Below are 12,873 nucleotides of genomic sequence, written 5' to 3'. Positions count from 1 at the left end.
TCACAGCAGGGTGGCACCCAGGCCAGCTCATGGCCATCACTGGTGCGTGGCTGGGGGGATACAGAGGACACGGACGATACACCTCCCACAGAGGACAGCCTTTCGTTGCCTCTGGGCAGCCTGGCACACATGAGCGATTACATGCTGCAGTGTCTCCACAACGACCGCCGAGTTGCCCACATTCTAACTTGTGCTGATTACTGGGTGGCCACGCTGCTGGATCCCCGTTACAAGGACAACGTACCGTCCTTAATTCACTCACTGGAGCGCGATCGCAAGATGCGCGAGTACAAGCGCACGCTGGTAGACGCCATGCTGCTGGCATTCCCATCTGACAGCGGGGCCACAGTGGAAGCACAAGGCAGAGGAGGAGGAGGAGGAGGTCGCCAACGCAACCAGGGCACCGCCAGCACCTCAGAAGGCAGGGTTAGCATGGCCGAAATGTGGAAAAGCTTTGTCAGCACGCCACAACAAACAGCAGCACCAGCAGCTCAGATGGAACGTCTTAGCAGGAGGCAGCATTTTACCAACATGGTGGAGCAGTATGTGTGCACACGCCTACATGTAGTGAATGACGGGTCTGCCCCCTTCAACTTCTGGGTCTCCAAATTGGGCACATGGCCTGAGCTTGCCCTTTACGCCTTGGAGGTGCTGGCGTGCCCTGCAGCCAGTGTATTATCTGAACGGGTATTTAGCACGGCTGGGGGCGTTATAACAGACAAGCGCAGCCGCCTGTCCAGAGACAATGTGGACAAGCTCACGTTCATTAAAATGAACCAGGCATGGATCCCACGGGACTTTTCCGTACCTTATGCAGAATAGCAATGGATACCGACCTTACCCACCCATTGTTCCATTTTTGCTCTTTCTCACTCTTTTGGGGTGTACCCTCATTTAAAATTTTTGAAAAGAAGCAGTGTTGGCTACCTCGTCCTCCTCCTCAGGGCCAGATTAATGTAGGGGCTATTGGAGCTGCAGCTCCAGGCCCCTACCTTTTATATAGGCCCCGGGTTGGCCATATTCACTGTTACCGCTCTTCTGTCACTTGTAAACACAGAAGTCTGGCTTCTATGCTCGCTTCCCCAGGCAGCACCCTCAGAACCTCCCCACACAGCGTGAAGGCCGGACAAGGAGGGACAGTTGGCGATGCATGGATGTGTTTATGGGCTTCAGAGACAGCATCCCATGTTGAATTAGGCATGCATGGCTGCACCCTTCCTCCTCTGGGTGCATGGCAAGGCACGGCCCTTAAGGCCCTTCAAAATCCTCAGCACCAAGCCCATGATGCTGTTAATCCGGCCCTGGTCCTCCTCCACCGCCGCTTCCACCTACACCGCCCATAGGTGTGCGCAGCCTATTGCATTAAGGTGTGCACCCCAAAGTTGAAATACACATGCATGTGTTTGCCAGCAGGGAGAGTAATGTATCGGGGCCATGTACCTGTAGGCAAGGAGAAATAGAGCAGAGCAGGTCCCAGGGAGATCTTTCCCATCTCCTCACTGGCAATGCTATGTGCCCTAGGTGATTAGGGTGTGCCCAGGCACACCCAGCACACCCTGTGCGCACGCCTATGTCACCGCCACATCCACCACCACCTCAACCTCCCTCCTACTCCATATGGGCCTCGTCCTTCAGAGATGAAGAAGAACATTGTTTTATTTTTCTGTTTTTTTTTGTTGTTTTAAGTTATTTCCCTATCCACATTTGTTTGCAGAGCACTTGCCATGCTCTTAATTACGTTTTGCTGCCATTTGCAGCACTCTAGCCCTTTCCTTTGGTGTTTTAGAGCCATTTTAGTGCCTTAAAGTTCGGGTCCCCATTGACTTCAATGGGGTTCGGTGTCCGGGAAAAGTTCGGTAAAAGTCCGGGACACGGACCCGGACTTTTTTTTAAAGTTCGGCCGAACCCGTCGAACACGGACATCTAGGTGTCCGCTCAACCCTAAAAGTGACACTTGGTATGAATTTCCCGTTCCTTGCACATCATGCACACATTTTTAGCACTATGCCAATCGTGTATGATAAAATGCAGAAGATGGGTTGTACACAAGTTGTTTTTTAAACTTTCTGCAGTATTTATCATAGATTTTGTTCAACATATTTTATAGGGTCTCTCCATGTTTACTCATTTCTAATCCACACCCTTCAGTAACCTGATACGTTTTGTAAATTCTGGACCTGCAAATAGCCCAACCACCCACATAATGTTACTGCTTTCAAAAAACAAATGCTGGAAAAACAAAACAAACATTTTCAAGACATTTATTTAAATTCAAAAGCAATGTTATTCCATGAGCTAGACCTTTTCAAACATGAATCAATTTTTTTGAATTGTTCTTTCCTTTCTAACACTTTATACAGTGCTTGAAGTAGTAACTAATATGATGCATATTATCCTCCGTTTATAATTTAAAAAAAGAAATGTGTGTATACATGAGTTTTATTTTTCTCCATAGAGCCACCAGTTCTGTTCATAAACCAATTCCATTGCCAGTGATCCTTCCTTTGGATTAATTTGAGCTGAGATTAGTTGTTTCTGCATTGTTTCCTGACTGAAATATAAAAGCATGGGATAAGTTAAAACTCAGGAATTATACAGGAATCTTTTTTTCACTCTGGGTAAATAACTTTCAAAGTGGTAAGGATGTAGAACTGCCACTATGCACCTATCTTTATGTATAATATCAAAAATATGTGTAAGTGTGAATATCATTCATATATTCAATAACTATTGTTTTAAATCTTAATCTTACACTGTGCTATGGTTCACAATACATAAAACAAACAATCAACTCATAAAACTCAACTAAAAGGTGCTATAAATGAAATGAATAAATCATTCTAAAGTGCCAATCACAATTAAGAAAGATCATGTATATCAAAAGTGCTCAAAAGTTATAATAACGTGCTCTGTGCATTTGCCAATTTAAAGTGTCCATAAATAAATTATTAATCTTGTTCCGGTGAGGTTGCACAGTGGCGTGCTCCCCTCCTGTGTTCCCCTACTCACAAATGACTAAAGACCCGTACACACGCACCGATTGTCGGCCGTAAATCTTCGGCCAACGTCCGATCGGCCGATTGTCGGCTTGTTAGTATGATGCTTCCGACAACCGACTGCGACTTTTCGGCCGAACAAAATCTGGTGTGCATGCTTTAAAATTTTTGTTGGCCAACAAAGAATGGCCGATTGTACGTCAGTCAGTACAGAATTCGGCTGACAAAAAGCAGATGAGCAAGACTGGGCATGCTCAGAGAAGAAAAAACACACGGAAATTTAACCATCACATGACATCACTTCTGCAGTCTGTTGTTGTTGGCCGACAAAATTCGTGTGCAGTCTTGAGCACTTTTCAACCAACACGACAGCACTGGACTAAAGACGGCCGACAATCGGTGCGTGTGTACGGGGCTTTACTGAGTCAAACAGGCACTAATAGTGTGTGGATGTACAATCTCTCCTTCACTCCTCCACTTCTTGAGTACAATTTCCAGGCAGTAGTGGATGGCTCACTAAATCAAACCGGTATTATGTGTGGCTGTGTGGTCTCTCTTTCACTCCTTCGCCACTCCTCCTATATAATATTCAGGCTTAGGACAGCATATGCATCACATAGGAAGGGATTGGAGAAATCTCCATAGTGTATTATTGTTATATTTTATTAAAAAGTTGTAATGCACTTGTACTTTTACAAAGATCATAACAGCATGTAAAACTCACCGGCTGCCTCAGCATGCGGAGCGGCTGTATAAACTCATTACTGAGTGTCCTGGCTTGACGCGTTTCGCCCCCCCACTGGGCGTCTTCCACACACTCTTAGTGAGTCATTAATTGTTGGTGAGTAGGGAAACACAGGAGGGGATTACGCCACTGTGGAACCTCACCAGAAAACAAGATCGACCATTTATATAAGGACACTTTAAATTGGATAATGCACTTTATTATAACTTTTGAGCACTTTTTGATATATATGATCTTTCTGAATTGTAATTGGCACTTTAGAATGATTTATTCATTTCACTTATAGCACCTTTGGTTGAGTTTTATGAATTGATTGTTTTTTTTATGTATTATGAACCATAGGACAATATGAGATATAAGGTTTGAAACAAGATATAAAGTGTTTTCAAGATGGTATAGAACCCCCCTTTTTCTTCATAAAATGTCATCGTCTGTTCCACCCAAATGTTGGCACTCTACTCCTACTATGGTGGCCCTGCCCCACTATACAACCTGTCTGGATAGAGATACATAAACTGATATCCCAAATCACCTTAGACTTCATTCCAGCCCAATTCCTACTACATTAATCCTCACTCCCAAAAAAAGCTTATATCAAATTTTTAGCACAGATAAAATGTGTGTCCCTGCCTCTTGGCGCCTGGCTGAGCCCCCTAAGATTTTGGAGTGGCTCAGCCAAGTAAATAAAGTTGCAGAAATTGAAGGGCTAATCAGTATTGCACATGAGACGCTCTCCAAGTACACAAAAACCTGGGCCTGTTGGCGCCATCTTTTCTGCACAATTTATTCAACTTACTGCATATTCCCCTTGATAAACACTCCTGGCTCTATGGTTGAGAGAGTGGCTCTATGAGTCCCCATGACTCGCTGGTTAGGCACCAGGATGGGGAAGGTCACCCAATTCCATCCTCCCTCCCTCCATATCTCATTCCACTCAACCTCCCCCGTCTTCCTATGCCCCCCCCTTTGTTCCTCCTATTACCCCTACCGACCTTATCTGCTTTCCTCCACTTCCTGAGAGATTGGAAAAGATGACTTATATATCAACACTAACTCTTTTGCCTTGCATGTGCTGTATTTTGCCTATGATAGCTGGCATTACTATCAATTATTCCTCCTCCTACTCCCCACTTATATATATATTTATATATGTCTTCGTCTGCCACCATTTTCTATCCTTTATTTCCCCTACCTTTGAGACCCCTGTTTTGATGGTCCCCCATAAGATTTTCTGCTTTACGGTTATTAACCAAATCTCTTAGACTTCTATTTGTCTATATAGACATTTGTGAGATTATACGACTACTATTGCAATCACTTCCCTTTCCTGTATCATTATTTTGGCGTGCATTTTCTGTATTACTGTCAATCTTTGTTTTGTATTGTATTATGAAAACTTCATAATAAAGTTCCTGTTACCTATAAGGTTTGAAACAATAGTTATTAAATATATGAATGATATTCACACTTACACATATTTTTGATATTATACATATAGATAGGTGCATAGTGGAAGCGCTGTAATTTTATGAATTTACATTATAGGGTTCAATAACCTACACCACAGCAGCAGCCTCATCAGAATTGTATTTTATTTAATACATAAATAGGAATAATAGCGCAGGTATTCTACCATAATATCAAAGGATGTAGAACTCCCTTCAACAGTTAGTGGTGTCAGTGGGGAGTGTAGATAAATTAAGAAAAAAAAAAACTTTTAGATGTTTTTTCTAGTGAACACAATGTATGAGAATACGGAAAACAGTAGTCTCACACACACACACTGACATGCTGAACTGGATGCATTGGTGTCTTTATTCGACCTCACCAACCATGTGTAATGTTCCGGTACCTTTGGTACCCTAAATTACACTTTCCACAAGTGTATGCGCCCCACCATTTACTTTTGGAAAGGTGCGCATACACCTTTAAGACTGGAGCTGTCATCACCCAGCGCCGGACTAGATGGCTATTTAAAGCGCCGGTTCTCACTCACATGTGTTCGTTCAAACACCCTTACCTGGATGCTAACCTTGCTTGAAGCTTCCATGCTTGCAAGCTTACTTCGCTGACGGAACCTCGCTGCGCTGATCCCTGTATCCCGCTACTGGATCATCCGCCTCTCCTGAACCACCCTTCGGCTGTATCGCTAATAGTGCTAAGTACCCCGCAGGGGAATTCTCTATAAACTTATACTAAGCTTACACTATCTAGCTCTGCATAGTAAAGACTGTTTATCACATCTGCATAACTAGATTGCTAGCTCTTGAGACTACTGCTACTTTTCTGCACTGGGTTGATCTCTTTTGTATGTCCACCTGCTATTCTATCATCTGCTATCATACAACATTGCTAAACCTTCCTGCATCCATCTGCTACTGTCTCACCTTCAAGTGTCTATCACCTACCACCTCCACTCAACCTATCCCTCAACCTTCATCATTGTGTTACCACATACATAAAATCACTCTAGGAACCAGCTTGCTAATTGTGTGTATTTACTGGCTGAAATAAGACCTTCCACACATGATGAGTCATTGAGGTTGGGAATGGTATCTCAGCATATCTCTTACATGACTACTGACGTGGAACTATTTCTGCAGCTGAAAATCCACACCATATAAAAACGCAGGAGCGTTACACCATGTAACTATGGAGGAGGAAACCCATACAGACGTGAGGGCTAATATCTGCTGAAGATTAAAATGCAAGCATTTATTATTGTCCGGACCCGGGTCTCAACCTTTAAACTCTGCTGTGTCTGGCAATATCTCTTCTTCCTGAACCACCTGGAATGCTGGACAGCTCCCTGGATAATTCCTTGAATGATCTTGCCTTGAACCTTGTTTCTCTTGAACCTTGAACCCTTTGCTCCCTTTACTCCTCCCTGGAACTTCCTATTTTAGCCATGCCTTTGCACTGTTTGCCAGATTATTGTGCTCTCTTCAGGGAAAATCTATCTCTTGTCACCCCTGCTGCTGTCCATATCTCTGCTACCACTTGTTACCAACCTCCGGCTTGTTCCTCGACTATACTTGTGCTTGATCCCAACCTGCGACCACTTGTTACCGTCCTTTGGCTGTTTACTGACTACACTTCTGCTTGATCCCTATGTGCTATATCTGCTACTGAACCCCAGCTTGCTCACCCCCTGGTGGGGTGATCCTGAGGACCGTGACCTACTACTAACACGCATCAAAACCAATCTCCACCATTAGAAGCTCTGGGAACAACAGTTAGTGCTTAGACTCTGCACTCTGGGTGAGCCTGTGTCATCTACCAGGGTGACCTGCTGCTGCACTTATCCTGCTGGTCGGTGGAAGCCTCTCTACTGCTTACTGAGCCAGTGAAGGAATTAAGAAAATATTTGACGCAGGACCTAAACAAGGAGGCCATGCCCTCCGAAACGCATTGTCATAGGAACCAGCTGGCACTGCTCGAGGATCACTTTGACGTGTATCTGGATCGTGTCTCCCGGTGATCAGTGGATCCTCATTGTGTGTGGGCAGCTTGTGTGCAGCCTGCCAGTGGCTGCACGCTGATACACTGAGAACTTTGGCTGTCAGCTTACCCTGTATCCAGCCTGGAGCCCTACACATGAGAGAGCCACTACAGTTTCATATAGAGGTGATTGTTCTCTGAACACAATGTGAGTGTTTAGTGTTACTTTGTTATCTTTTAATTTGAAACAATAAATAGTGTTGCACTAGGAGCCGGAGCGCTCTGTCTTTTCGGTTTATGTTTTTACACAGAGTGTATCAATGTCTACAGGGTTGGGGGCAATGTGTGCGAAGGCTGGGGTGAGGGGAATTATACTGAGGGGGCAGGGTGGACAGAGTGTGCAGAGGAAAAGGCGGTAATGTGTACAGGGAGGGGGGAAATGTGAACAGAGGGAAAGCAGTGTGTAGAGAGAGACAGAGTGTACACTGGGGTGGGGGGTAGGGTGGAGGGTTATGTACAGGGAAAATGGGGACAGCGTGTACACTCAGTGAATTAAATGTGTGCCAAATGTCAGGTTTCTTCATTGTTTCTAATCAGAATCTATTAAGCCATGGTCCATTATCAATTAAATTTAACCATGCCCACTTTTTGGCACCGCAGGTCAGAGTCTCTCTAAATTGTCCCTAATTTTCAAGTTCTAAATTTGGGAGGTATGGTGTTAGGTAAGACAACATCATCAATAGTGTTACTATCTCCCAATATATCCTTATGCATTTTATGTGCATTGTTTATAAAATACTTACCCTTAATCCTAGGCAGCAACCACAGCAAGTACACAGGCAGATCAGGAATACAGCAAGACATAAAAAGACGTATTCAAAGATCAAGATTCCAAATGCAAATTGATAAACTGTATCATTGCAGTCTCTAGGGCTGACCTGGTAGATTCTAAACACCCAGACACTTCCTAGAACGAGAAGCAAAATATTAAATCTGAGCACATCTTGCTTTCATAAATGGAAACGTTGGTACTGTACAATGGGTTTCTAGACTAAAACACAGTCAGCAAAAAAAATATAGGACCAGTACCAATATATTTTTTAGCTTCTGCATTTATACATTTCTAACGCAATGGTAGCAAACCTTTTCTTACTTCTCGTTACTGTGTTAAATTATTTTTTTGGCATTGCCACTGTCCTAAACACACATACGCATACCTGGTACTAAAATCTTTTCTTCCTCTGGTATCCCACATGATACAGTGCTTCCTGCTAGGTAACACATCTAAAATAATGCAGTGATTGTAATTCTAGTGTAATCCATAATCCATCCTGGAGTTTCATGTTTGCTCATGTCAGAACTCTGAATAAACATACAGTATGCTGCATTTGCATGGCACCTCCAATTGGGTTACATTTTAAAAGAAAGGAATATTCTAAAGATGACATGATCCAGACACAAAAGGATAGGTGGTATTAACTAAAATAGCACAGACCAGGGAAGTGCTATTTCTGAATTTCCAGTCTGAGGCTTGAGCAGTGTAAGTTTTATCATTGTTACATGCACCCTGCCTGCCGCAGACAACATCTCTCAAGAGGCCTTGCGCCAGCGTTCAGCATTTAGTAATGAACATGCACGTCCTATCTGATCCTAAAGAAGAAGCGGCTTAGTGATGAAATTAGGGGAGGCTTTAAGTGCTGGTCTTGGCTCCATCCACATAGTAATGTAGTCCACTATAAGAATGCGCTATAAGAGGAGGGTCACTACACTAGACATACAAAGAGACCATAATTGGGTACTTTAGCCACAAGAATGTGCAAGACCCACTTATTTGAAATAAGTATATCTATGTATAAGAAACAGTCATTGCTATATACAGTATCTCACAAAAGTGAGTACACCCCTCACATTTTTGTAAATATTTTATACTTTTCATGTGACAACACTGAAGAAATAACACTTTGCTACAATGTAAAGTAGTGAGTGTACAGCTTGTATAACAGTGTAAATTTGCTGTCCCCTCAAAATAACTCAACACAGCCATTATTGTCCGGAGGCTCGGTCCCACTGTATTCAGTCACAGCCGGAGTCAGGGCAAGGGGAGGAACGGCGGTGGATCTCCTAAGTGTAGTAATGTCACTGGTACCCCCAAAAGTGTCAAAAATGTCAGTCAAGGGTCCGATCTGTCCGCCGCAATGTCGCAGTCCCGCAAAAAAAAAAAAAAAAAAAAAAATCGCAGATCGCTTCCATTACTAGTTAAAAAAAAAACCAATAAAAATGACATAAATTTCCCGTAGTTAGTAGCTGCGATAACTTTTGCGCAAACCAATCAAAATATGCTTATTGCGATTTTTTTTACCAAAAATATGTAGCAAAAAACAAATTGGCGTAAAATTTTAAAAAATTTGGATTTTTACATTTTTTGGGGGGGGGGGGGGGATTTCATATAGAAAAATTGGAAAAATATTGTTATTTTTTCAAAATTGTCGCTCTTTTTTTTGTTTATAGCGCAAAAAGTAAAAAAAAAATCGCACAGGTGATCAAATACCACCAAAAGAAAGCTATTTGTGGGGGAAAAAAGGACATAAATTAATTAATTTGGGTACAGCATTGCACGCCTGTGCAATTGTCCGTTAAAGTAACGCAGTGCCGAATCGCAAAATATGGCCTGGTCAGGAATGGGGTAAAATCTTCCAGTCTTAAAGCGATTAAAAATATGCTCATTGAGAATTTTTTTGTCAAAGACATGTAGCTAAATACATTTTGGCCTAAAATATGACAAAAATTGAATATATTGGATATTTTTTAACTGTCAAAGTAGAAAAATATTGTTATTTTTTCAAAATTGTCGGTTTTTTTATTAATATGGCAGAAAATGAAAATTGCACAGGTGATCAAATACCACCAAAAGAAAGCTCTGTTTGTGGGGAAAAAAGGACGTAAATTTTGTTTGGGTACGGCGTTGCATGACCGCGCAATTGTCAGTTAAACTCGCACAGTGCCGAATCGCAAAAAGTGGCCTGGACATAAAGCAGGAAAATCCTCCGGTGGTAAAGTGGTTAAAAAATAAAAAAAAAGGACATTTTGAAATTGATGACAGCAACATGTCTAAAAACTGTTAGGACAGGGCCATGTTTACCATGGTGTATCTCCCCCTCTTCTTTTAACAACACTCTGTAAACATGTACACAAAAATTGCCGTGCAGTATAGGACGAATAATTTAGGAAGAGGACATCCACCTGCTGAGGGGTGACTTTACCCCAAGAGGCTACAGTGGAACTATCCCCAGAAGCCTTGCCTTTGATGAAGTAGTCGGGACCCAGCATATCGGACTCGGTGCAAGAAAAATATATCCTTGAGGTCTATTTGAGGTCTATTTTAGACTTTATATGGTGAATATGGAAGCAATATCTTCCGAACGGCATATGTATCGCTGCAGCCCTGTCGCTTAATACCGGTCACTGCTAAGAAGGAAACATCGGTCTGTTATGGTCTCTCAGGCCCTGAGGAAGCCTTGAGCGAAACGCGTTGGCTTGCTGGGGACCTACCGTGACCGAACTCAGCTTGAGACCCATCTTCCATCCTATACAGGCTTTGTCTTTTGGCTTTAATCCCTATGGGATATGTTTCTAGACCAACAGTGACATTATATGTTTTGATTTTATCTGTATGTCAGTTTGTTGCAATTATACATGCATGGTAGCCCATGCGTGTTTTTTATTCTCTTTATGTATCAATAAAATGTATTTTTGGTTTTATAATTAGTTTTGTCTCTGATCCTTCTACTCCCACTGGCCCGCAAAGCCCCGCCTTTTCTATCCCAAGTTTTTTCATTACTCTGTAAACATCAGGGAACTGAGGAGGCAAGTTGCTGAGATAGGATTGTTGTCCCATTCCTCCCTGATATAGGATTCTAACTGCTCAACAGTCCTGGGTCTGTTGTACTTTTCCTTTCAATATGTGGCAAATATTTTCAATCAGTGAAAAGTCTGGACTGCAGGCAGGGCTTCCAGACTTCCACACCCAGATGCAGTTTGCAGTTTATTTATTACAGGTATTTATATAGCACCAACAATTTATACACAGTTTTACATATATAAATTGTATATTCACACCGATTCCCGTCCACGGATCTTCCAATCTTACATGCATATACTAAGGCCAATTTAGACAGGAGCAAGTTAACTAACCAACATGTTTTTGGAGTGTGGAAGGAAACCATTGTACCTGGAGGAAGCCCACGCAGGCACAGGGAGAACATGCAAACTCCAGGCAGGGGGTTTCATGGTTGGGATTCAAACTAACAACACTAGTGCTGCCAGGTGAAAGTGCCAACCACTTGGCCCATGCATTGTCCTGCTGAAATATGGAAGGCCTTCCCTAAAAATGATGTAATCTGGATGGCAGCATATGCTGCTCGAAAATCTGCATTGATGGTGCTTTTCCAGATGTGCAAGCTGGCTATTCCATATGCACTAACGCACCCCCATAGCATCAGAGAACTGAGCGCTGATAACAAGCTGGAAGGTCCCTCTCCTCTTTAATTCGAAGAAGTTGGTGCCCATGGTTGTTGGAGAGAATGTCAAATTTAAATTTGACTGACCACAGAACAGTTTTCCACTTTGCAACAGACCATTTTAAATGAGCTTTGGCCCAGGGAAGATGGTGGCGTTTCTGGATTTTGCTTGATAGAGCTTTATTGGATGGCACAGCAAACTGTGTTCACAGACAGTGATTTCTGAAAGTATTAGTGAGCCCATGCAGTGATGTCCATCACAGCATTATGATTTATTATATTGCTGTCTGAGGGCCCAAAGATCACGGGCATCCAATATTGCGTTTAGGCTTTGTTCCTTGAGTACAGAAATTTCTCATAATTCTCCTAATCTTTTGATGATATTTTGTGCTGTAGATGATGATACATTTAACTAGTTTTGGACTGGAAGGATTTGCCCCCTTAATGACCAGGCCATTTTTTTGCTTTCCGGCACTGCGTTAATTTAACGGAAAATTGCAGGGACCTTTTTTCCCCACAAATCAAGCTTTCTTTTGGTGGTATTTGATCACCTGTGCGATTTTTATTTTTTGCACTATAAACAAAAAAAGAGCGACAATTCTGAAAAAAAAAAAAAACAATAGTTTTCACATTCTGCTATACAACGTTCCCCAAAAAAATGTAAAAATCTAATTTTTAAATTATTTTAGGCCAATTTGTATTCTGCTACATATTTTTGGTAAAAAAAACCGCAATAAGCGTATTTTGAAAAGTTATCGCATCTATAAACTACGGGAAAGATTTTTCATTTTTTTTTATTTATTTTAGTAGCAATGGTGGCGATCTGTGATTTTTAGTGGGACTGCAACATTGCAGTGGACAGATCAGAGCCCCTAACTGACCTTTTTGACACTTTTGGGGGACCAGTGACATTACTACAATAATCAGTGCCAAAAATATGCACTGTTACTGTAATAATGGCACTAGCAGGGAAAGGGTTAACCTAGTGGGTGATCAAAGGGTTAAATGTAAGCCTATGGGCGTGTTTACTAACTGTGGGGGAGGGGCTTATGAAATGACCATAGAGACCTGTGATCCTATATAGAAGGATCACAAGCGCTCTGTGATCATTTCAGAGATAAGAACGATCAGCTGTGTTTACAACAGCTGACCATTCTCCTCTCTCAGCTGGGAG

The 12,873-nt window shown here is 42.3% G+C and overlaps 2 protein-coding genes across 2 annotated transcripts in view; one reads left to right on the top strand and one right to left on the bottom strand.

Moving 5' to 3' along the window:
- The window catches only part of LOC309565999 (uncharacterized protein), a gene marked incomplete at both ends in the record, with an annotated part of 492,320 nt that overhangs the window by 153,884 nt on the left and 325,563 nt on the right, over positions 1 to 12,873 (top strand). The window lies entirely within an intron of this gene.
- The window catches only part of LOC309565782 (transmembrane protein 272-like), a 120,854-nt gene continuing 110,408 nt past the window's right edge, over positions 2,428 to 12,873 (bottom strand). The window contains exons 4-5 of the mRNA XM_082270773.1: positions 7,986 to 8,149; positions 2,428 to 2,551 (exon numbers count right to left, since the gene is read on the bottom strand). Of these exons, the coding sequence (XP_082126899.1) occupies positions 2,510 to 2,551; positions 7,986 to 8,149 (206 nt within the window). The 3' untranslated portion in view covers positions 2,428 to 2,509. The remainder of the gene's footprint in view (positions 2,552 to 7,985; positions 8,150 to 12,873) is intronic.

Source organism: Pelophylax lessonae (assembly GCF_965119305.1).
Source record: "Pelophylax lessonae genome assembly, chromosome: 10".
Taxonomy (NCBI): Eukaryota; Metazoa; Chordata; class Amphibia; order Anura; family Ranidae; genus Pelophylax; species Pelophylax lessonae.
Note: the sequence above shows the minus strand (reverse complement) of the source record. Positions and strands in the feature narration are given on the sequence as shown.